Source organism: Dinoponera quadriceps, unplaced genomic scaffold (genome assembly GCF_001313825.1).
Source record: "Dinoponera quadriceps isolate SergipeBrazil2010 unplaced genomic scaffold, ASM131382v1 scaffold399, whole genome shotgun sequence".
NCBI classification, from domain to species: domain Eukaryota; kingdom Metazoa; phylum Arthropoda; class Insecta; order Hymenoptera; family Formicidae; genus Dinoponera; species Dinoponera quadriceps.
The window spans coordinates 837,107-861,563 of NW_014554512.1; the positions used below are offsets into that span (position 1 = coordinate 837,107).

Here is a 24,457-nt window from a genome sequence, read left to right on the forward strand (position 1 = left end):
ATTATCGGCGCACGATACTTTTCGATTCCGCGGGGTACGAACGCGATCATAAAATTGGGGTTGCCAACAGGGACGCGCTAGTAGCTGCCGTCACATCCGTGTGTAATCTATTGACACACACAGTTGCAGTTTCAAAGCTAGGTTCTAAAACTAGTGCTCGGCTGTGGTACAGGATTAACGAAGTACGTACCCGCGCGACAGCAACAAAATGGGACTTGTCGAAATTACAAAATGTGGCTTGTCCGTCGCGACAAAATTCGACGAATTCAAACTGCGTGCACAGGACGATTGTAACTTCACAAGACAATTACTGTTCCCCTTCAGATTGGCAGGATCAAAATTTGAAATGGCATTAAGAATCGTCTGTTTCTTTTGTAAGGATCATTGGAAGCGATTATTATGCCCGTGCGCGTGTGTGTATTTGTGTGTGTATGTGTGACTTAAAATTTGTTTTTATAATTATACAGGGTATTCAAAGAAAACCATCCAATATTTATATGGCAGATAGTACACGCTATACTGAGTAAAAAAACCTTAGTAAACAAAAGCTGAACCGTTTCTGAGATATAAATATTTGTCTATGTTAGCATCATGATTGACTTACTGGTTTCTACGCATGTGCAACCTATCTACCATATAAATATTGAATGGTTTTTCTGAACATTCTATATGTGCAAATGAAGGCTGGAGAACAATTAAAACGATACACGAGCTCGCGATATTTCATACCGCGCTTGTGAGCATAAAAAGTCGAAATGAATATCACATCGGTAATTTCCCCTTTTCCAGATTTGCAATAATTTTAATCCGACGTGCGGAAATATTTCATAATGCTTATGTGCAATGACGTGTAATGGTCGCGTTGACCATTTCTGTTCCGGACGGAGCTGGTGCGGGCAACATCCACAGAAGAGAACGCGGGGATCATCGGCGCGCCTCCGACCCTGCACATACACACCGTTCGGGGCGACGAAAGTTGAAGCGCCGGCGGGGGTTTGCAGCGGGCAAAGGGTGGAAGAACGGGGGTCGGCCGGCCGGAAGGTAATGGGAGCGTAGGTTATACCCGTGGCCGCTCAATTAAATCTCGTCGACGTCGCGTGCAGGAAGCAGGCCGCGGCATGCACCGGAGGCTTCCTTACCGATTTCGAGTGGGTGGACCCCGCTCTCGAAATTTATTAGTCCGTGCGACCGACCGACTAATCCAGGCCCGGATAGCCCGAGCGTGCGACTATTACCCGCAACGTACGCTGCTTCATCGCAGACAGGTTGCCCGGGTCATCGAAAGGGCAGGTATGCGCTCGTGCGCTCGCGTTTACGATAAAGCGGGAACATATGTCGCGAGCGTTCTTTTTCGCGAGAATCTTTCCGCACGTCTTCTGGATTTTACTTTCGTCGATTCGCCGAGCAGTTTAAAAATTTCCTCACGTGAATCCTCGCCACTTGAACTTGACTTCGAATCCGTTAAGTCGCGATAGAGTGGTGAGAAACGTGAATACCTGACTGAGCTGACTACTGATCGACCATAACCAAGCTATTTGAGCTTGAACTCAATTCGGGAAAAGGGAGAGATTATCGACTTGCTACGTGTGTGATTCGTTTCGGCTTTTTCTAACAACTCAAGTACATTCGCGGGCTGGAAGATGCTCGATTTAAATCATCGCGTTCGGTCTGACCAATTTCACGGGACAACGTGACGCACACCTCCTCAAAGTACACTTCGCGTTAATGTTGAGATATCAAATTAAACGAGCGGGTCTTCTTGTCTCTTTACAATTACGCCCGAACCGACTTGTTTTATTTTAGCTCGGCTCGCCTGCAATAGTATAACGTTGTCGCGCGAAAATCCTCGCTGAATAGCGGGGTCGCGCGGCCGGCGAGGGGGATTTATAGGACACGGGGGTGTCCGAGAGCGGCGGTTTATGGTACGCTACGGAGCAAGCGGAAATAAAATTTATATTCACCTCTTTCGGGCACTGGCTCGCGTACACCCGCGCCGAGCTGCAGCTCGCTCACCGCCGAGTATATGCCGGGGATATGCGCGGTGCAACGTAGAGTCAGCTGGCCGTTCGTGTAATGGAACGGTTGCAGGGTGAGACTGACTTCGCCCAATTGCGGCCCCTCCTCGTCCTTCATCGGGTACTTCACGGTCTCCACCTACGACAAATCAAGCGTGAGCTCGTCCCGCCGAACGTCAAGCGCGAAAAGGTGCATCGCGAACGGCGAGGGATGAGAACGACGGGGGTGGCGACGCTGGGAAATGCCGGCGAGATGTAAATCTGCTCTCAACGAGATCCGTTCATCCGGAATCGAAGGCCGAACTCTTGCTCGTTCTATCCACCCTCTCCCCATCCGCCCTCGCCCTTTCGTCATCCCCGCGCCCTTCAACGGCGTCGTCCTGCGCCAAGTACAAAGACGAGGGTTTTCCAGTTCGATGGAAAGTCGGAGGACTCGCTCGTTCCCGGCGCCGTGTTCTTCCGATTAATGCCCCCCCCCCCTCAATCTCTCCCTCATTCTCCACCTTCTCCCCCGCTCCTGTTTTTTTTTTCCTTTCCTGCATGAAATCGGTTCTCGAGTCGCGGCGACGAGTGAGCCCGTCGACGAAAGTATTGGCCGGAATGACCGAGTTCCGGCTTCCTTAATGGATCATTATCGTCCCCGGGAACGTGACGGCGTCGAAAGTGAGTTATTCGAATGAATTGTACGGTAGAGTGAATTGTAAGTGAATCGCGAGAAGTTTACCTAAACTTTCGACGACGTAGGCGACGACAGATCGATAGAAGCCGCTGCTTGTTCGTACGTATTGTCCCCGACGGCGCGACGGAATCCCGCGGGACGTAATTTTTGCGCGGAGCGAACGGTAAACGCGATGATATCGCGGACTCCCTCGAATGAACTTCCGAAGAGGAATTTTCGATTTTCGATGCGGGAATATTGCGCCAGTATCGTGAATATCGTCCAGAAACGCGCGTTTAGTTGCGAAGGACCCTCGCTGCCGAAATATCGCTTCGGCGATAAAAGTTAGACAGAATCCATGTATCCACGATAAATATGAAATTCGCCGCGCGTGCACACACACGCACACACGCATCCACTTTCCATTCGAACGTCAGTTAAACCCTAATAATCTTGCTTAATAGTTTCTTAAGTGATAATAATCTCAGTAATAACATAATTCCCGGTTCGCAGTGTTATATGCGCACCTGATGCCGGCGTGCTTCGAGAAGATAGTTGTTGCGAAGTTTAACTACATTCACCGTTGAATTGATGGTAAATTATATCGAACATTTTCCTAATATATAGGCGATGCATTTTTCTTGTCGATCACTGTGCAAAGTTACTGAAATAGTCAAGATAGAATAAACGAAATTTTTATATAGCGAGCCTATTGTCGACACATCCTATAGAAACCGAGAATGCTTACAATAGCAAGGAGGAATCCTTGAACAATAATTATGAGAGAAACGCAACCGAATCTTGCGGGCTAATCGTCTCGAATAGCAATCAGCACTGTAGTGAAATCCGATCTTAGGAGGGTGACTTGTGATCGTAGTCAATCAAACGAAGCCAAACAGAACTAATGAAAGGATCTCACAGTGAAGCCACTGCCGTACAATAGTACGGAATATCACAACGACGATATCGATTCCGTAATCCATAAGTTCCCCCGAGATCGGGATTGCTTTCAGTATTACCGAAAATATTTCGAAGTTCAAAAATGAACTACTGTGATTCTGAAAGCGGCAAGTTTTAGATATTATATATTACATTATTAAAATACATCTCCTTTTGTGTTAAATGTATACACGTATATTTTGCATATAAATTATATTTCGCGGGAAGTCGCTTCAGAATAATATAATAATTTAATAATAAGGAAAATAATTAAAGAAAATCCGTTAAAATACTGTATAATTCAGTTATGTTTCAATAAAGCGCGATGCTGTTTAATCTTGAAAACGCGATCAAGTTATCCGATACGCGGATAAAGCTCAGCTCGCGAAATTATATCGCAAGACATCACGCGAATGAAAGAGTCGACGCGAATGTCTATAGAGAAGTATATCCGCGCGATAATTGATACGTCAAGCTGTTCACGCTACCTCGAGCAAACAATATCGGCGGAGGCGTGCAAGCGTCACGGGAGCACTTGCTGACTTTACGTTTTCTCAGCGCAGGAATTATGCAATTCGCGCGATCCGGTATGATATACGGCGGCACGCGCAAAAAAGCATCTCGACCAATGATTAATGACCGAGTAGCATTGATGCTTATCCCCTTGCCATGGTAAGTGCACCCGGCCGAATATAAATTCCGCTTTTTAAACAGCTACCGGCGCGAAATTCAATCTTGGAGGGAAGTGAGCGAAAGTGATTACAGCGGTTGAATACAGATTATGAGAAGGCGGCCGCTACGTCATATTTAAGCGCCCCGGATTTTCTTTGTGAGCGTCTAAAGGGAAGGCTATATCGTCTCTCTCTCTCTCCCTCCTCCTCCTCCTCCTCTCTTTCTCTCCCTCCCGATATGTGTCCCGCGCGATGGGAAATTAAAAAAACGCTTGAGTTTACCTAACGTGAAATTTTCTATTATGAGATTAAATGTGGTCGGTACGTCCTATTGAGGAAAAAACCCGCTCTAATATTACTTGGTGCGTTATAAAGAAAGACGCGGGCGCAATTTGCACATTTTTGCAAAGTCACATTCTTGCGCAACGTNCGCGCGTTATAAAGAAAGCTTTGACGCGGGCGCAATTTGCACATTTTTGCGAAGTCACATTCTGTGTACTTGCGCGACGTCGGATCTCGATAAAAGATTTTTGACTGAAATTCTGCACGAGCTTACGAGAACATCAAAAATCAGGCAATATCGTTGACTTTGTTCCTCGACCGAGAGTGCATGACTCGACGAATAAAAGGTAAGTTTTGCGAGATCTCGCGAAACTTTCTTTTCGAGTCTTTAATTGCCTACTTTCGACAAAAGTTTCAAGGATGCACTCTCAGGTGCATCCTTGCGCTTTAAGAGGGCTTGATTCCTTATTGGTCAAGATTTTATTGCCACCTTTCCTGCGGAAGTTTCCAATTTCTTACGTGAAATATTTCGCACGCATTAAATCTTACGTTAAAATATTATTAAAGTTATACCAGTCAGTGTGTTTGGAATTATGTAAATATTTCAATTTGGATATTCGCTTCTGCAAAGCTTTAAAATTATCAAAACGCTTTAATTTATAATCGTGCGCATGAATTTGTCCGCAAACATTTCTATATAGTTTATCAGAGAAATTAGGAAAGAAATTGACAAATTTACAACTCCTTTGACATTCATCGCAATTGTAATAATTGTCGGAAATTTACGTTTTAAGGCCTAATCGATTTTTCGTAGATATTTCACGGAATAAAAAAGTATCCAAAAGAAACGTTGTAAAACGTGAGTAGACGTTAGTTACTTCGCACACATCAAGAATGCCGAGGTAGAAACGCTAACGATGTTTGCCTCGCATGCTTAACCGCATTCTCTGGAATTCCCGCATTCCCACAAAGCCTATATAGGTTAAGATAGATATAACTAATGCCACGTGTAATCTAAGTTAAGTAATCAAGCGAGAAATTCACGACCGACTTAAAGCGGACGCATTCAAAATACTTCTTATAAGATTATGAAGACATTTGCACTATTATATGTGCCGTTTAGCGAAACGACGGCGTCGCATTTTTCCTCACTTTAAAGAAACGAAAGGACTTTTGAAAGTACTTCATCTAAACTTTAACCACTCCGTCGTAATGCTTTTTCAAGATCCTACAAAGAACGAAATATAAAATCTCGCCTGTCCTGTGAAATAAAAAAGCGAGAAAACTGCTTACGTAAAAATCCTCAAATTACCGTCTCGTCCGAACTATATTTAAAAATTGACCGAGCAAAATAAATTGTTGTTCTCGATGTACTCTTCGCATTTCTGAATCTTGAAGCGATCCTTGAAGCGATTCTTAAAGCGATTCTTAAAGCTTCCTTAATCTACGATATTAATTTTCAAAGTGGGTCGCGTTTAAATTACCGTTAAAGGAAAAATCGCCTTCGCGGTTATCACAAATTACTATCGCGCTCTTGATTTACGCTTCTTGCGGGACAGGCCCGTATTTTCTCATTTCATTATTCGTCATTTGAAAATGGAATTCTTTCTTTCCTCGCTATTCAAGGCGCAGATTACCAGAAATGCAATGGCGAAAGGGGAGAAGGGTGGGTACCCGCAAGCCATTACATAGCCGCGTACGGTGTGAACGCGAGCGAGATATGAAATCTCGCAGTAATGCACATTTAATTGCACGTACAGTACTTGTTGAATCCATGACGGGGAGGAAGGCGCATGCATCTGAAAACCAATATGTTCGATTGATATCGCGAACGTGCAATCCGATTGGTATCGGAGAAACTACGACCATCTCCGCGGCAAGGCGGAAATAGATTAAAAATCTCCTCGCTACAAGACAAATGAGATTTCTACAAAAAATTATCCCAGAGAGAGAATCGTTTTATCCGCGCGCGCGCGGGCACGAAGCGCCGTTTTTCTCGCCTTTCTTCTGATTTCAATCGCGAGCGAATTGCGAGCAGCCCGCGGTAGTCGCGAGAAGCACCGGGAGTTAGCCTCGTTATCGGGGCGGGCTCTCGCCGCCCCGATACGAGATACACGTTAAAACCATCGCGCACGGTTTAATTAACGGAGTAGACTGGTAAGAACCTCTCGTCGGGGGTCTGCCGAGACGACGGGCGAATGACGGATAAGGGGAGGGTGGATGGTCGTCGCGGAACAACGACGACGGCAACGATTACGTGTCGACGTAGTCGGAAAAACGATCGTCGCGGCGAACGACGCGGTTTACGGCACCCTGTGACGACGAAATGCAAGAGCGGCCACATATATGTATACTTATTGGCGCAAGCACCCGCGACGCACTAGCATACCACCCCTTTTGGCCGCATCGAGTCGCATGTATTTACGTAAAACGACTGCGAGCGGCGGGCGCGCACCCGGGCTACCGACACACACGAGGAGGACCACCGTCGCCGCTACTACCGCTATGCCACACGCCACGGGCTTACGCTTCGAAATGGACTGCAGTCCGGGGTGTGCATTGCATCTAAGGGCGTAGCCATGCGAAACCTCTGCAACGACGACAGTTTGTCCCTCGAATTTATGCAGACGGGCGTGCCGCTGCACGGCTGGAGGTGCGCGGAACGGGATACTTTTGACCTCGGTTATTCTACCCCTCGAGTCTCCCCGGCGCACCTTTGAAGTGTCTCGCGCGCGGTTTTCGGTGTAACCGCTCGCTTATGAAATATAACCGCCGACCAGCTCTTCGCGTTGGTTAACTCATTTACGCCCGAGACTTTAACCGAGTCGTTCGCGAAACCGGCCGTATTACGGCCGCTCTCGTCGGTCTCTCCCGTGCGCGCCAGCTGCGCGCTACCTTCCCTTTCTTTCCCGCGATAATGCTCCTCAATCTTTTGTATCTCGCGCACGTTCTAATTAGCGGCGTGCCGAACGGCCTAATGTCGCGTCCGGCCCTAATAGCACGCGAGCTCGGCTTCCCGAGCGGAATATCGCGATAACACGGCTCAGAATGCGATATCCCACCGTGACGACGATGTCGTTTCTTCGAACGTACCCGAAATTTCGGCCCCGTGTTAGACTTTTAATTCTACACCGAGACAAATTTCCACCGGATAGACCGATTAAATGTGTCCGATTGTTATTTTTATTGTCCGATAAAGTAATAGATATCCGATCGGAAAGTTAGTTATCGCCCTTTGTACATCCGTTGTCATTTTCATCGGATAAAGGCGTAACTTGATCGGATATATATCTATTTGCTGCTTTTTTATTGGATCATCCGGACAAATGTGATCGAATGTTTTTTTTTTCCAGTGTACAACATCGTAGGAGCTGATATAGCAAAATAGGTACGATTTCGATTCTAATAATTATAACCTACTTCTTTTTACCCTGGTGATGTCTTAAATTTCCCCTTTTCGTTTTCGCTCTTTTCGCGTCAAAATACGTTGTTAAAGACAGCAGAAATATTCAATTTCTAAAATTAAGAGTTCGAAAGAGAAGTGAAAAAGTATCAATATCATCAAAATAAGTTTTTATTAATCTATAGGGCACTTAAGTAGACCATTTAGATAAAAATGATCCTGAAGAGCGTCCGAGTATCATCAAATTTCGACTCGGGTACTCGAGCGGCAACTTCGATGCGGAAACCACGTCTATAACGGGCCAGGTTGAATCTCGTGGTGAGAACGGGTAGGAAAAATCGCCGGGAAAATTCCCAGCCGCGAGAAAACGACGAGCGTACGTCCGTACGTCCGTCGTTACGGCCGCAGATGGACACCGGGCGCGCGGTGGAATTCCGAGGCGCGCTCCGATTTGCCCGCTATCTGACAAATTTTCGTACCTCGCCGCCGCTATCTCGTTCCTCCCGTAAGAGGCGGTAGATACCCGATGGGCCGAGTTCCCTCGAAAGATCTTGACGCAGCATGCATGCAAATCTTGACCACGATGGTGGCGCGGATAGCACCGCGTTCTCTGCTCGATGTTGAGCGCATGTACGTGCGCTCACGTATACGCCACACGTACGTGTGTGCACGTTCGTGTAAAGCTCCACGTAGCCATGGATACCGAGAGAGCAGTCCAATTTCACCCGGTTGGCCCCGACCGGCGTTTTCTTTAGCGATCGTACCTCAGCGACTTCCACATTGCGCCGAGATTCGAGCGGTATTTAAGCGCGTTTATCGCCACCGAAGGAACTCGGGTTGTGGCGGCAGCAATAGAGCCGGGAGGAAGGTGGTATCGAATGAACCAAACGACATCGAGCGAGACAGACCGAACGAAAGGGAGCGACACAGGATCGATCCGAGAGGGCGATTCGAGAGAGACGATGCTCGTGGCGAATTGCGCGGCGGGAGAAAGAAGCCAGAAGGCAACGCTCGAAAGCTGAATCGATCTTAAAAGGGATTCCCCTGGTATCCCTTTACAAGCTTACTTGTCTGCGACGGAGGACCGGTAGACGTGTCTGGACTGTGGCCCGTTCGTAACGAGCGTGTAGTACGTGCGAGCGAGCGAGCAAAAGGTGCAACGTCGTTCGTTGCACGTCGAAGGGCGGCCAGCTTCCTTCTTCTTCGGGCACGAATGCGCGATTGAATTAGATGTAGATATCGTGGGCACATTGCATACACATTACGGCACATATGTATGTGAGGATACGGTAAGCAAAAGGACGGCTTTGGGGACACAAAGAGAAAGAAATGCCGCTATCGCATGACTTGTCCCCCTCCGCCCTCGTTATTACTATCGAATGCGAATCGAGCTTTTAAAGACGATATCGAGGGAGCGGAAAGGCACCGTTCCCACGAGCGAGCAGCAGGAAGGAAGAAAAAAAGATAAGGAGGTAAAGGAAGAAGGAGATCGCAGTTTTCCGGCAGAGAGGAGAAATCAAAAGGCACAACTGGAACGTGGACGATCGGCTCGAGTGAAATCCTCTTCCTCCCGCGACGCAGTTTATTCGAGCATCCTACGAGAATCAATCGACTATCTCTACGGCTACGGTGACATATTAGTTCTCTCGTGTTTCGACAATTTCACAAACGTATCCGTCGCGAGTCGCTTCCGCGGGGGCTCCGGCAGGACGCGCTTTTAATCTGTGACGATGAACGCAAACGCGCGCGCGCTTCTACGGCAGCGTTATTACATCAGGTGTTTTTGGTGTTCCGGACGTAACGTAGTTGCGATAACCGAGGCCTCAAAATGCTAATTCGATCGACGCCCGAATTAGTTGAAACAATACATACGTGGGTATGCGATAATAATTGATAATGAGGTATAATTAACATTGTTATTTATGCAAATATCCACAGCAGCGTAATAGAAATCAAAATCGCGCTAGTATAGATAATGCGGAAATTTTGGCTCCACAATGATCCGGCGAATTCCCCCAAAACCTTGAAAGGCTAATGGAAAATGCCGGCTTATGTCCGGCTGGTAAATTCGCAATCGGTAATCGGCCAGATTTCACAGCGCTTTTATTTCTGGTAACCTGTGTGCGTTAATAATGCGCGGCTTTAACGATTAATGGTAAACCGTTTCGGATCTTGTACGGGTTTATGTTATATATTGACATTAAAGATTTGCATGCAAATCTTGGGTATAAATATGTGGGTAGACATTTTTTTTTTTCAAGTATACTAACAATTGTATGTTACATAATATTGGAAAATTTTGAAATTTAGTAAAAATAAACAAGCTGCGTATGCAGCACCAAAGAATTTCATTTGGACCAAGCATTTGGGAAACAAATTTACAAATTTTCTGTACATATCAATTTAATCCATTATGTCTTAATATACAGAGTGAAACCTTTTTTGGTACCCGTGGTGTGTGGGTAGAACGGGTGAAATTCAACAGAAAAGTCATGTACTATTTTATAAAATTCGCAATAGGTAATAAGGAATTAATTAATATGTATGAGCTAACAACAACACGTGATAGGCCGGACACGGTATAAAGAAAAATGGTTTACATCCATAAATCTTCTAGCAACGATGGGTACCATGAATTGATAGTGAGAGACATGTTTCTTTTCAGCGTATAGCTTTGTGTTATGTGCCGCTTGATACTCGTTGTGTTACTTCGTCTCTGGATATCGGTTGATGCTCATCGTTGCTAGAACATTTTCAGAAATAGGCTATTTTTGTTTATACAGAGTCCAGTCTACCACTTTTCGTGCACTCGTTAGCTCATATAAATTAATTAATTCCTTGTAAACTATAGCGAAATTTGCAAAAATAGTACATGATTCTTCTATTCATGTTTTATTCGTTCTACCTGTACACCACGGCACTTGCATACTAAGAAATATTTCAGACACTCTGTATATAACAATGCATTTCGAGTGGCGTTATTTTTTGGGTGAGAAAAGCCGTGCGCAGCACGCGACTCGATACAATCGTTAACATTTTCATTTCTAAAGTAGAAATATCAAGTTGTGTTCATAAGGCTTGGGGTTCTTTTGTTTTACATAGAAAGACGTATAGACTAACCCATTGGTAATAAAATTTCAAAAATCATAATTTTGTAAGTTGAATCTTTTTTGTACAACTATGGCCAATTATTTCGTCCGTGATCCGTTGATATAATTTATGATCGGTTTTTATTTGCTGATTTTTTACATATACAATCGTAACTATTTTGTTCGGCGATTCCGATTGATGCTTTTCACTATCGATTTTTTTTATACGCGATTTGTGCGGCGAGTGCGTTCAAACGTCATGAATTCGCCAGAGGTAGCGACTCCGAAGTTTTTTTTATACGCGATTCACGGTGTTGGTAAAATGCTGAAATTGATCGTGGCACAATAAATATTTCTTACACAAGTCCGCCAATTGCAACTTCGATTTTATTTCTCGTTAATCGGCTTCGTAGATTTCGTTTTGAAGTAAATAAACATTTTTCATTAATACCGTTGAAGCGTTCATTAGTAAATATAAATATCGCCGCTTAAATATAAATATTGACCGCATTGCGTGTGTAGAGTTCAATCAACATGGATGATGCAAGATGGAAGCTACATGATACGATGCGGTGCGAGCTGACTGGACATCACCGGATCTGGCTGGATGTCGGGAAATGTCAACGTGAAATGGTGAGTGTTGAATTCAATGCTCATAAAGAGTTATCTTATAATGTTGTGCATGCTGCAAATTCGCATTGATTTCGAACGAAAAGAGATTTTAACGGCGAATAATCGAATATTAAATAAATTTTCAATAAATATTATAATTCTCCAAGTCTCAACATGGAGGAAACGGTAATAAATAACTACTGGCAAGACAATATATAATATCTCGAGATTTTTCATGGATTTTTCAAGTATCAACGGTATTTGCAGGATTAATGTAGAGACAAAATTTCAACTTAGGGGTCCCTACATATAGACTATTTTCACACTAAAAATAGTTACTCACTGTCGTTTTCTCCATTTTAAGAATGTTTGAAGAAGGATCTGCCAAAAACGTTAGAATGATTCTAGGTGATGTGTTATAAGCATTTTTCGAAAATAGATGGAAATTACTTAATGTTCGATTATCTCAATATTCTACTTTTATTTCAAGTTCCAATTGCAATAAGAAATGTAATAATTATGCAATTTGCGCAATTGGAGATAGGAAGTGATAGGCAAATATCAGATAATTAATATAAATTAAAGGTCAGCGAATTTGCAAGACCAAATTTCAATTAGGATTCATTATTATATTCGAAGTGCGAGGTGAAAACGCACACGTGTATATTCCCTGACACACATTTTTGTTACACGTATTTCGTGTTTCGCGTGTTTAGCCTGACAGCTCGGTTCTCTCTCAGATTGATCTCGTAAACGGCGTTCTTCATCCAGTCTTAAAGTTTACATAACATTTCCGCACTTTACAACGCTCGTTCGTGCTTCACACAGACATATCGTGTGTCGTCGAGAGCACACGCGCTTTCACCCAATACGAATGTCCCGACACGTAACCGGCGACTTGTGTCACGAAATTAAACCATAATTAAATTTCGTGAATGATCAAAAGTCGAGAAAAAAATAGCTACATAGCAATCAAGTTCCGGAAGCTTTCCGTTCAAAGTGAAGATTGCGCGTGCGCAAGAAGTAATTAAAATTAAAATTCCTGCCCGGTGGTTTGTTCACACAAATGACAATAATTTTATACTTCATGGAATGTTAGAAAAAACAGTTTGTTGAAAACGAACGCCTGGAAGATCTCCATAGTCGACAAAGTTCGAGCGCGCGCATTCAACCGCAAAGATAAAATTTCTGCCAGCGATGTCTGCTTTCTGCAGGCAAAAGATAGTACTTTTGCATTTTACCGAATATGCCAGACTAGGAAAAAAAAGCATACTAAAATACAAACATCATAATGATAAATACGAGATAGTGCAATTGTTGGCAGAAATATTCCGTCCGAATATATGCAATTTTTCCGCCCCTCCAAGTGCGACGCACCATTGTGTGCCGCATTGAATTATTCGCCTTCCGCGACCGTAAATGATTCATCGAAATTCTTTCACCCTTTCGCAATAATAAAGCCGTTATTATCCCGACATTAAAAACAGGAAATACTATTTTTCGCTATTTCGTTGTATCTACGGTTCGGTAAAAGTTCGCGACTTCCGTAACAGTTTGTACGCCAACTCCCGCAAATCTAATGTGTTCTCTGTTAGGCACGGAGTTACGAAACTTTGTAGGGCGTTACGATCGCGAGAAACGGCTGCTCTCGGAATAGAAGCACGCGAGAAGGAACGTTCGACCGCAACCGTGAGAGTCCCGTGGGGAAAAAGAAAAAAAAAAAACATCAACAGACACGTCGAAATATCGTCCGCGCTGTCGCATTAACTTCGCCGTCCCCGCATTTTCAGGCCGCGCGCACGTATGTGTGCGACACGTCGAAACTACGGCAGCGGATCTCCGTTTGTGCACGATTCGATGCCCCTTTTTTTCGTCATTCAGGGAGCTAGTGAGCCTCTCTCTATTTTATTTCACTTCCGTGTTATTCGGCGTGCGCGCATACGTTCGCCCGATGATCTATGAGACAGATCTGATCCACCGACTGCGCGGAGTGACGCGTCTACATGCGGTTGCACATGCGAATACGATAAATCACGGCGAATATGAGCTCGGAGAGAGCACGGGGTGCCATTCGAAACAGGTCGAACGTCCAGGGCAAACGTTTGCAGTTTCTCTCGGACGTCGCGTCTCCCTTGTGTTCGGCCCTGATCGATGATTCCGCAATGACAGTCGCTGCTTGTTGTTAACAGATGCGACGTCGTGCGACAATCGTGAAATGAAGAATCGGCTTGATGAGCGCGATCGACATCGCCGTGTGTCGTTGCTGCCGTCTCATTGTCAGAAGTTTGATTCTAGTTCGACCGGCTGGTCGCGCCTCTCGGCGATCAACGTGACGTTATCGCGAGCGAAGGGACGTATAATAATGATTATAATAATAATAACGACGACGGGCGATAATTACCGGCTGCGGAATAAATTGGATTTTGATCGCCGAATTCTCTCGGCCACTTAATTCCGCCGGTCTAAACTTTACTTCGCTCACTAATTAACTTAGTTTCTGGGAAGCACTTACTCTTACGGCCGGGCATTGTACCTTCTCGGGATCGCGAGTTTTTAACTCTAATCCAAATTGTGTTCTACCTGGTCTACCTATTTTCTCTTGTCTTCGGTAAAGTGCAGTTACTGTAATTATCGCACGACTATTATCGCGCGCGCTCGCCTGCAAACACACCAGCCGAAATTATTAGCTTTATCAAGACGGAATATATACGTAATGAGTAGTTTTTTTATTTTTGGAAAAGTTCCCGGAGAAAAATCCACTTCGCGAACTGATCTCCGCGTTCACATCTGAATTCGGCCACGTATTCCTCGGAATAATTCAGCGAGAAAATTTAATAGGACAAGTCGGACTAATCTTACGTACAATTTGCGCGATACTCGACGTTTTCAGCGACGTGATGGAAAGTGTGCCCAAATAGAACTCGAAAGAACGGAACGATGGCCCGAGATTCTGCGATTTCGAGCGTGATACCGTGACATATTCGTGGTAACACTCGGCCCTTCGGACTCCGCTTGTTCATGCAATTTAGCAGAGTATACAGAATGTTCTCGACCCGGTCGGATGTCCTTCCAACAACAAATACCGCAGGTCAAACAAGAAAATTGCGGCGGTTGCCGCAATTTCGAGAAATCAGTAGCGACGGAATTACATAAACTCGCTGAGAATGAAGACTTTCGAGGGATTGAGCTCTGAGTGAAAGTAAATAACGCGACCACGACGTCTCTTGATTAATTTTTATTTTAATGAAACTCTTTCCTGACGGGATTGCGTTTAATTGGTAAATGTCAAATGATTTAGCTGCGTCTCGTTATCGAAATATGCATATTTCTGAAAATAGTGAATTGATGCGACGACACGCGATAGTCCGACGGAATGGAATTAAAATTTAGCACGTTTCATGCAAATTTGGAGCCCGTTTCGCCTTGGGTAAAATTTAATAAGCCCCACCGTCTTCTTTCGTAATTTTCATAATGCTAAGCATTAAATATCCTAGTATAAGTAAGCCACAGATTAAAATTCTCGAAGTCCTCCTAAGACCAACGGGGGAAATTGTATTACTTATTTGCATACTCAACGCTTGATTCGCTAAAAGTCCCTTAATTCTTCGGTGGTGAACCTCCGATTATAAATTTTCAGTCCCAAAATTGACTTAAGAATTCTCTCAAATAGTCACGACTCTCGCGCGCGTGTTGAAACGAATCCTCTTCATTTTTTCTTTCGATACATCATTTCGAAATTTAGCAATTTGCATTAAGAATATTGCCGTGCATATATCTTCGTATATTACGAAGAAAAAAGTTAACGACGTTTGGAGGCACATTGCATATCGACGCTGCTCCGTGACAGCGTCCGCGGTCCGCGCTCGTGTACCACCTAAGCTCATTGACAAATACGCGAACGGACGTGAACGTGACGTGCCGCCGAATCGGAAAGGGAGGAACTGGATCTCCCTCTCTCTCTCTCATGTTTTTCTCTCTCCCTCGCCGCACGAGGCGAGAATACTTCCGGCGGTTGTAACGAAAGCAGCGGGAATTATATATGCGAGCGTACAGGAAGCATCCGGGGAAAGAGCCGGGTGTACCAAGCGAAAGGATGGAAGGGAAGTGTGTGCTTTCGGGTCGGCCGCCGGAGTGCCGGCACTCCTCGTTTCCGAGTTGCGAGCGCCACTCGAAAGCTCTCCCTGCCTCCTTTTCGCGAAAATCGTGCTGCGTAAGAGCGTCCGTACGAGTGCGGAAGACTAACGGGATTTAAGCGAGTATCGTGCCCTCGTACCGTCGCGACTCGTACAACCGAACGTATGTACGTAGAGCCGCAAAGAGCGTTTATGACACCTTGTAATTCGAGTCTCTTTCGCCGGCGCGGCCGTCGCGTCTGTCATTTGTAACGGGAACAATGTGGACGAATAAATCGGCAAAATCCGTGGACAAGGGTGCCGCGCGAAACGGGCTGCGCTTCGACATATACGGGCTCCAGCTTGTCGACGATGTCGGACGCGGACATCGATGTTGGATACAAGGCACGTCGTTTGTCATAATTATCGCGCGCGCGATACGTTCGATAATCCCAGCGCGGTTTATATTGAAATCTCGCGATCTGTCCCGACGGAATCGTTAATTCTTCGCTTTTGCGGGACGCTTTTGGTATGCTCGTCCCTGATCAATACGATAATTTTTTATTGCCACGATTCTTGATGAATTTTCTTCGAGAGGACTAAGTTGTAATATTTTATTATGATTACATGTATGATTGTAATTATTATTGGGAGAAAAGGTGATACTAGAGCCTCCTTTTACATTTTGTACAATAACCAATATTTGTCAACGATCAATATTTTAAATTGAGAACTGAATTTTCTTGATTATTAATTTGATTATATTCGTCAAAGTGTTGTTCAATCGATTCTACACCCAGAATTGTAAAATATTTATTACTTAGGACGTTATTTATAAAAATGTGGCGACACTGCGTAATGAATTGGAAAGAAGCATGGATAAGCCGCCCTCTTCCCAACTAAAATAGATTTAAAAAATTTTGTTTTGTTTAATAATAAACAATAACAAAGTGTCTTGTTATTTAATGCTATACCACCTTCTCTTCTATTATTATTATTGTTATTATTAATTAAAATAGCGTTCTTCATTTTTGTAATTATCTTTATAAAGTGATGAAAGCGCGATTTAATCAGTGTCACCGGAACCGATTCTCGGGCACGTGAATTTTTATCAAAATCGAACGAAGTCGCGGACGAAGGATTATTCGAGGAATCGATCGTAATGGCGGCATTTATAGATAACGCGGATACATTCACGATATGCACGTGTATTTGCGGAAGCGAACACTACATCCGAATGGTCACTGGCGTTTGAGACGGCTATATACGCGCAGTGCTATCGGGCGTACTAATCTGTAACAAGGCGGCATTATGCGCATCGCGTTGATTACTTACGCGATGCCGAAGTTACTGACACCACCGTATCCAATAGCAGGGCCATATCGTGTCACAAAGGTCAACAACTCGGAGGATAAGGTCCTTTTGATCCCTCAAAGGATTTAGCTTGCGGTTAGCGGTGATCCTGGTATACGATTTCGGGAGTTAGTAACAGCTGCTTCCACGCCAAGGTAACCGGCTGCGCTTCGCGCCCGTGGGTTTCGATTAAGACGAAATTCCGTCACTCGCCCTTCATTATCATTCCGAATTAATCGTCATTATTCGCTAGTCCATCCACCGTTCTTGGCCACGCGATGTTAACAAATGATATTCCGTCTAGCGCGACTCGCGAAACTTCTTATAACGATAAAAACGATCGTGTTTGGAAATAACTGGAAAAAATCTAAAAGGATGACTGAAAAAAAAATCAAATGAATAATACATACACGCGACGTCTAACCTTTCACGGAGCTTTTCTCTAGTCGTTTGATCACTGCACAATCTTTCATATTCTCGAAATACGTAAAAACGAAAACTAAATGAATGTTGTGAATATCTGTTGAATTTGGTAAACATCTGGAATATCATTTTCAGAGACACTCCTCGCGTGTTTTCCCTCGCTGGCACATCGTACAGCCGAGCGCGTAAAAAGTCATCTCTTTCGGGCACCATTTATCATTCAGTGGATTCACTTTCCGTTTGAAATAACCATCAAAGGGAGATCGCGTAAATTCGGCCGGTAAACTTTGCCTCGCTTCGCGGGCCTGAAATTCGCGTTTCAACACTAAAGTACAACGTACCCATTATATATCGTCGATCTCTTTTCTACAATTCCCCCTCCCCCGGAGCCCCCCGCGATTCGCCGCATCGGCCAATGGAGCGCGATTTTCGCGAGGCTCGACGCATAATATCGGATGCTGCATGGGCGAGGCGTCTTTCGCGCGTCGGTAAAGAAAATACGCGAACGTCACGGCGCGCATAATTGTGTTAGCCGCGGGGAGACGCGCTCCGCCGGCGGGATGATCTCCACCTGTTTTGAATTCATGGGGCGCCGGTTCACAGCCGCGAACCACCCCACTTGCTATCCAGAGCCGCCCTTTCCCCTATTACGCGTGTACTTGTCACGGGACGCGCGCGAGGGTGGCGAGAGGGAAGAACGCCTCTTTCGCGTTCGCCGGATTCGCCGCGAGTTACAGAAGATTTATTCGAATCAAGATACTTTCCGGCGTGATTGCGAGCTCCGGGAAGATATATATCTCAGGTGCGAAGAAGAAATACGTTTGAATTCGTGGNAGCTCCGGGAAGATATATCTCAGGTGCGAAGAAGAAATACGTTTGAATTCGCAAGGGTGGGTAAGTGGGATGGCGGGGAGGGGAGCGACGAAAGGAGGTGGGGGGAGAATCCTTTCTCAGGGCGGAGGTCGAAAACGAACTCTTCGCCTTGATCCCCCTGTCAGGTTACACTCTACTCCCGCCCGGCGATCCGTAAGGCTTCTTCGCGATTCGTATGCTCTGACGGACAGAGTTCGGGCGAGCGTCCGTAAAAACCCTTAAGAGCACTCCGACAAATGGCCGCTTGATATGCACGAGAACGGGCACTCGAAAGTTGGATCCTCGAGGAGCGCGCGTATACGAAAACTCCAACGTCGGGAAATCAGTTTCTCGATGGCACGGAGATTACAGCGTTATGCGGGATGTGCGCGATACACTAATTTACGGTCGCGTTAATACTTAACGAAGCAGTTTCAAACTGGAGAGTTTGCGGCGGGAACGTCTTCGGTGCACTTTGATCGAGCGACTGGTTACGCTCGCGTCGCAGTATTGTGCATGTCGCGAGGCCATCTTCCGACGTGGCTCGTTGCCGCTTGAGCTCCCTTGCGTTGGAAAACGCTCGGAAGTATTGAAAGGAATGTATTGGATATAATCGTGATCATAAATGCGGTCGTTTAGTCGGAGCGACTCTTATCCTTGAAGGCCCGTGTCGTTAGATTTCGCGTTACGAGAAGATCTTCTCTTGATAAAGCGTTGAATAACTGCAGCTTCATGGAGGAAACAAGTTTTGCTGGAAGGACGAATTGTTTGTTAATATAGTGACGGTAAAAAGATTGGTTACACGGAGAAACTAATTTTGCTGCTGTAGAGAAACGTTGCGACAGCAATGAAATTTCGTTGGCGCAACCAAATTATTTTGCTGTTCGTATGACCAGCAATTAGCAATTAATACTCTTAACAAATCTTTCTGCGGTCCAAACAAATTTTGTTGTTGTCATTATATTAACAATTTGCTGTTGCATCAAAATTTATTATAATTATGTCTTTCCTTCTGTTTTAATCAATTCTTCGAGCAAGCGAGTTTACCTTTGAACTTAAACGGAAATTTCATTTCGTACGTACTGAAATGTTGAAACGTTTAATGTTGAAAATAAACAAATTGGCCGGTCCTCTCTCTCTATCAAGTTTTCCTTAAGAGCAAGATTGACTCGGAATCCATCAGAGAATCAACGATTCGCAAACGGAACGGTCTGCCTGAATACATATTTTAACGACGGTTCCTTCGTATCCTGTGAAGTCGAATTTTCCTCGACGAAAATTTCACGAGAGACCCATTATCGTTTGTCGCGTATACATAATTTTCAACTTTAAATATTTCGACGACTCTAGATCTCAAACTGAAATCCTGTTAAGTGTAACTTCAAACCGAGTGGAAAACAAGAACACACGAAGCTCGAATTTTGTAATAATATTTGTTTTTCGATAATTTAATTCCAAGCGCCGCTAACGTCATCATATAGAAGTAACAATTATTGTCTTCATTTCAGCCCCAGGAAATCTGTTACGGAAATGATTAATTTGAGATGTTATGCATATGATGCATTATCAGTATTAAATTGGATTGCATATCAAACTGGCAAATCAACGGCTGATTATCAATTTGGATAGCTTAATAATATACATTGAATTCATAATTATACGCGAGTTTCCTTCGGATCGACGTATCGTGATCGCTGATCAAGTGCGAGAGATACAAATCGCTCTTAATAGGGTACCTTACGGGAAATTCGCTGGGATAAGTTCGTCGATTAAAAGCTCGCCGTCGTTTCTCAAGTGTCGTCGCACGGGACACCGCGCTCGCGCGTAAAAGTCGCATTTACGCTCGCGTCGAATTTTCTCCGCGGCTAATACGCCGCGGGAAGTTAACTTTAAGTGATATAAATAGCGTTTAAGAAGAGCGGCGCGTGTTGCACGCGATTTGTCTCCCCGCGCGAGAGAGCCCGCTTCGAGCATTTGTAAGAACAACCTTAGTCCGCGCTAGTAGCTTCTGTCGAGAGTCGCCGGGTAAATAGCCCGAATGGGACTCGTCTCGGTAAATATGTCTCCCGATACGTCACGGAGCTTTCACGTTATACGGCATCATTTATAACGCGAAGAAGACGGTTATGGCACGGCGGCGGAGTAGTAATAAATAATACGCAGTCTGAGACGTCTCGTCGTTGCGCGAGTCTCTCGAGCCGCGCGCGGGGGGAAATCAAATCAGGCCGTCGGTGACGTAACGAACGCTCGTGCATTCGCTATTCGCGCGCGATCGGAGTTACGTGTAAATACACGCCGTTTTCCCGGCACTATTGAAAAGAGGGCGCCGTCAAGTGCGTGTAGCAATAAGCGCGCCGAAACCATCCCCCTTCTCTACGTTTCCCACGAGCGTTTGATAAATCACGTCGCGAGACGGCGTCGATGCGCCCCCGTTTTTTTCCCCCGTCGGACGAGAAGGAGGCTTCTCCCGGGGAAGAAGAAATCTTACGGAGTATAATACGAGAGGGAGTATAAAGCGTCGGTAAAAACGGAGACGTCACGCCGATGGACAAACGATCGTCCCCGCTACCGTCCGGTCCGTCGTAAACGCGCGGACGTCCGCGCGGTGTATCAATACGCCCCCCTCCCCCCGTTGCTCTCTATTTATGATTCACCAATACACAGTCGCACCCGCCACCACCCTAGAAGTCGTTTACTTTCAATTCTCGGCGGTTCGATTAATTCCCGCATCGACGGCGATCCGGCGAGCGAGCTCGCGCTCATCGGCGTCACGCGCCCGCCGTGAAATTTATGGCCCACGGATTTCGCGAACTTCGCCTCGGGCCGATCGCGGAAAATCGGCACGTTGACGGACGGGATATTTAAAAGCGTCTAGCTCTCTCACGAGCTCTCTATTCGCCACCGGGATCATACCTGGGCGCGGCCACAGAGGCGCATATTCCCCGCGAAATAACGGCGATTAAACTTTACGGGCGCGGATCCGCTGTCTCTCTCCTCTTTCTCTCTTTCCCTCGGCCGATCGGCCGAGAACGAGGCTGATTGCGGAAGGTGAATCCGCGCGCCGAGTCGGTCCGATCGTTTTACCTAACGCGGAACCATTCCGTTCCTGAAACACGGTTTGGGCGAATCGCTGCAACCAGCGGCGACGGCGGCCGACCGAAATGGAGTAAGGAACGAGCGCGCGCCGTACGCTTAATACGCGCCGTTATTTCGCGCACCGATGAAGTACTTGAAGATGATGTATATGCGCAATTAAATTTGCATATGTATTCTACGAGAACTATACGGGAACGTTTATACCGAATTCGCGGCGTGAATGGCGGAGGACGGGAACGTTATCCGACTGAATGAGGAACCCGCGGAAGCCCCCCCCTCCCCGCGGCGTCGCAGAGTGCTTAGGAAACCATCGGGAACTAACTTTCTTCCGTCGCGATTTCCCCCGGGGGTTTCTTAATCCATTTTCAACCGGTTGGATGTATTTGACTATTAGCGAATCGGAACGAATCGGGATCTCGCGCGCGGTTATCCGCGGGTTCGCCGAGGACAAAATGACGGTTCCCTCTCGACGGTGTTTCTCCGACGGAAATCCCCGACGAGGAACGTTATCCCACGGCCGTTATTCCATACGTCCGGCTGGAAAAAAATTCTACTCTCGTGCGATTTCCGATATCCCAGAAGAATTTTTCTCCCTTGTTTTTTGTTTGACGAAATTTAGCGGGATTCGTTCCACCGTGCGGCTGGTTATCCACTGTGACTTTCGTACGGCCATCGATCCGGCCGTGTCGGTGGCCGTCGTCGTTTCGGGTAGACACATTCCGCCCCCGTGAGTATTATCGCTTCGTCACGGATACACGAATGCTCCCCCCGCGCGTGTTAGTGTGCGAGCGTATTCCCGTGCATCATCTCCGGGATATGGCTGAAACGTCGCCTGCGAGTCATACGCGGGGTTGTCATCGGTGCGACCCATCCGGCGAGGCGACTCGCTCTCCCAGTCAAAATTCTTTCCTATCAGTTTCGGGCGGGGTTTGGTAAAGTATTAACCGATGACCTACGAGGTTGCCCCCGCCCTGCCGGAAACGGACAGAGGAAACTGGGAGGAACGGCGAAAGGGGGTGAACCGGAAACCCGGAGGCTGAACGAGAGGGTGAGAACGGAAAACGCGGGCAGATCGAAGACACAGCCGTAGAACTAACCGTGCAGAGCGGAGATAAATCGCGTGATAACGGTGCAGCTCCGGGGCGATTTTGTCATCCAATCGACGTTCGTATAATTATTTGTCGAGCGTTAAATTCGTCGTATAACGCACCTCTTGTGGCTTCTCTCCATTCTCTTCTTATCGAGCAGACATTAACTCTCGAACAACAAGATTGGGTCGGATTCGACCGGGGGCCATATTCTGATGTTTCTGCACACGTACTTTATGAGCCTTTCAAGTATTTCTGATAACAGCAACTGATAGCGTCAAGTGAGACCGTGCTATCTTGTATAAGGCCGAATCCAATCCACTTTGTTACTAACTTCACTTTTTCACAATTATTTTCTTATTTTCTTGATTGAGTATTTATCACAAATTAACAGTGATAATAATTTGCAATTATTTTCCGGCCAATTAAAGGAGAAAACGGGTAAACTCTCTTTTACTTTCAATCAGTAACGTTTTTTCAAAGTTTTCCCTCTCTTTATTTCCTTATTACATGTTTATATGATTATATTATTCTTTCGTAAAGAAAACTAATAGTTATTCAACAGACGAGTTTTAAGACTTCCGCCCAAGTGAATATTACAATATATTTTATATTTCAGGTATTTTACAGATTTTGCGATACATTTTACATACTTTTTAATATTTCCTCACTTGTGAGAACAAAAAGTGCTCGATAAAATCAGTAGAGAAAACTACAAAATGCTTCTACCGATCGGATCCGACCTACCTTGTTATACGTGTGACATTGTTATACTGCATGATCTTTGTTATTCAAGAGTTAAGATATACGTAAGGACATCTCTGGAATTATGTATAAGAAAAAGACGCGGCCGCGCGCTATATTGGGGAACACCCGGAGGTCCGAACTGATATTAAAACAATAAAAACCGGAGGACCCGTCATCGGGAGTCGGCGCCGATGATATCCTATACGTGACCACGTCGCGATTTAGCGCGTGTGACCCAGAACGACGCTGAACAGTCGCGCAGATGTTACGTAACCCATATACGTTTCTCCGTGACATTCCTGCGATGTGCGGAGGAATAGTAAGATCGATCTGCTGGATATAACGCGCCCAATCGAGAGGCAGGAGGAGAGACGGCAAGAGCGGGAGGGACGAAGGGGACAGCTCTGCGCTCGGTCTTCTTGTTTCTTCTTCATCATCCCCCCCTCGTCCATATCCTCTTGAGCTGTGCTCTCTTCCTTCTCCTCCGGCCGCCTCCCCCGTCGCGGCTCTTCTCTCTCGTCTTCGTCGAAAAATTACGAGTACGTGTAACTCGGCAGCGACGTGTAACGCGTCGTTGGCCCGATACCGGAAAAGGTATTCCAGGCCATTGGTCACGACAGCGCTTAAGCGACATTCTATCTTTCGTCGTTGTGTGTGTCGTCGGTGCTTTATGCTCCACGGCGATTGAACCCCCGAGGGGGCCCTTGTCTCTCTTATTCGTCGTCTCCTCCTTTACTGCGCGCTATCTCGCGTCGAGCTCGGCAGGCGAGACGAGGGACGTATAAGGGGCGGCAAGGGTGAAGGGGAAACCGGGAGGCAGCTTTCCTTTTCTTCTGCCACCGTCTTTCGTCCTGCGTCGCCGCGCATACAGTCTCCTTCTCTCTCTCTTGGCCCGCGTCGCCCCCGTAAGGTCTCCCCGTCGGCGTCTCTCGCGGGCGACTTCAAAGTCGCCTAACTCCCTCGCAATAAGATCGTCGGTTTACAGTAGACACTGCGAGACAAAAGCCGCTCTTTACCTATTCCGCGTTCCGTCTTCAACCAACTCCCACCCTCGTTGTTCGTCCGTTCGCCCGATGCCGCTTGATTGCGCGACGCGAGAGGGATATTGCAGGGGGGT

General features: G+C 45.9%; 1 protein-coding gene across 1 annotated transcript in view; it reads right to left on the reverse strand.

The window, feature by feature from the left end:
- Positions 1 to 24,457, reverse strand: part of LOC106751724 — a 174,505-nt gene that overhangs the window by 15,351 nt on the left and 134,697 nt on the right. Inside the window, exon 5 of the mRNA XM_014632771.1 lies at positions 1,962 to 2,154. Coding sequence (XP_014488257.1) covers positions 1,962 to 2,154 — 193 coding nt within the window. The remainder of the gene's footprint in view (positions 1 to 1,961; positions 2,155 to 24,457) is intronic.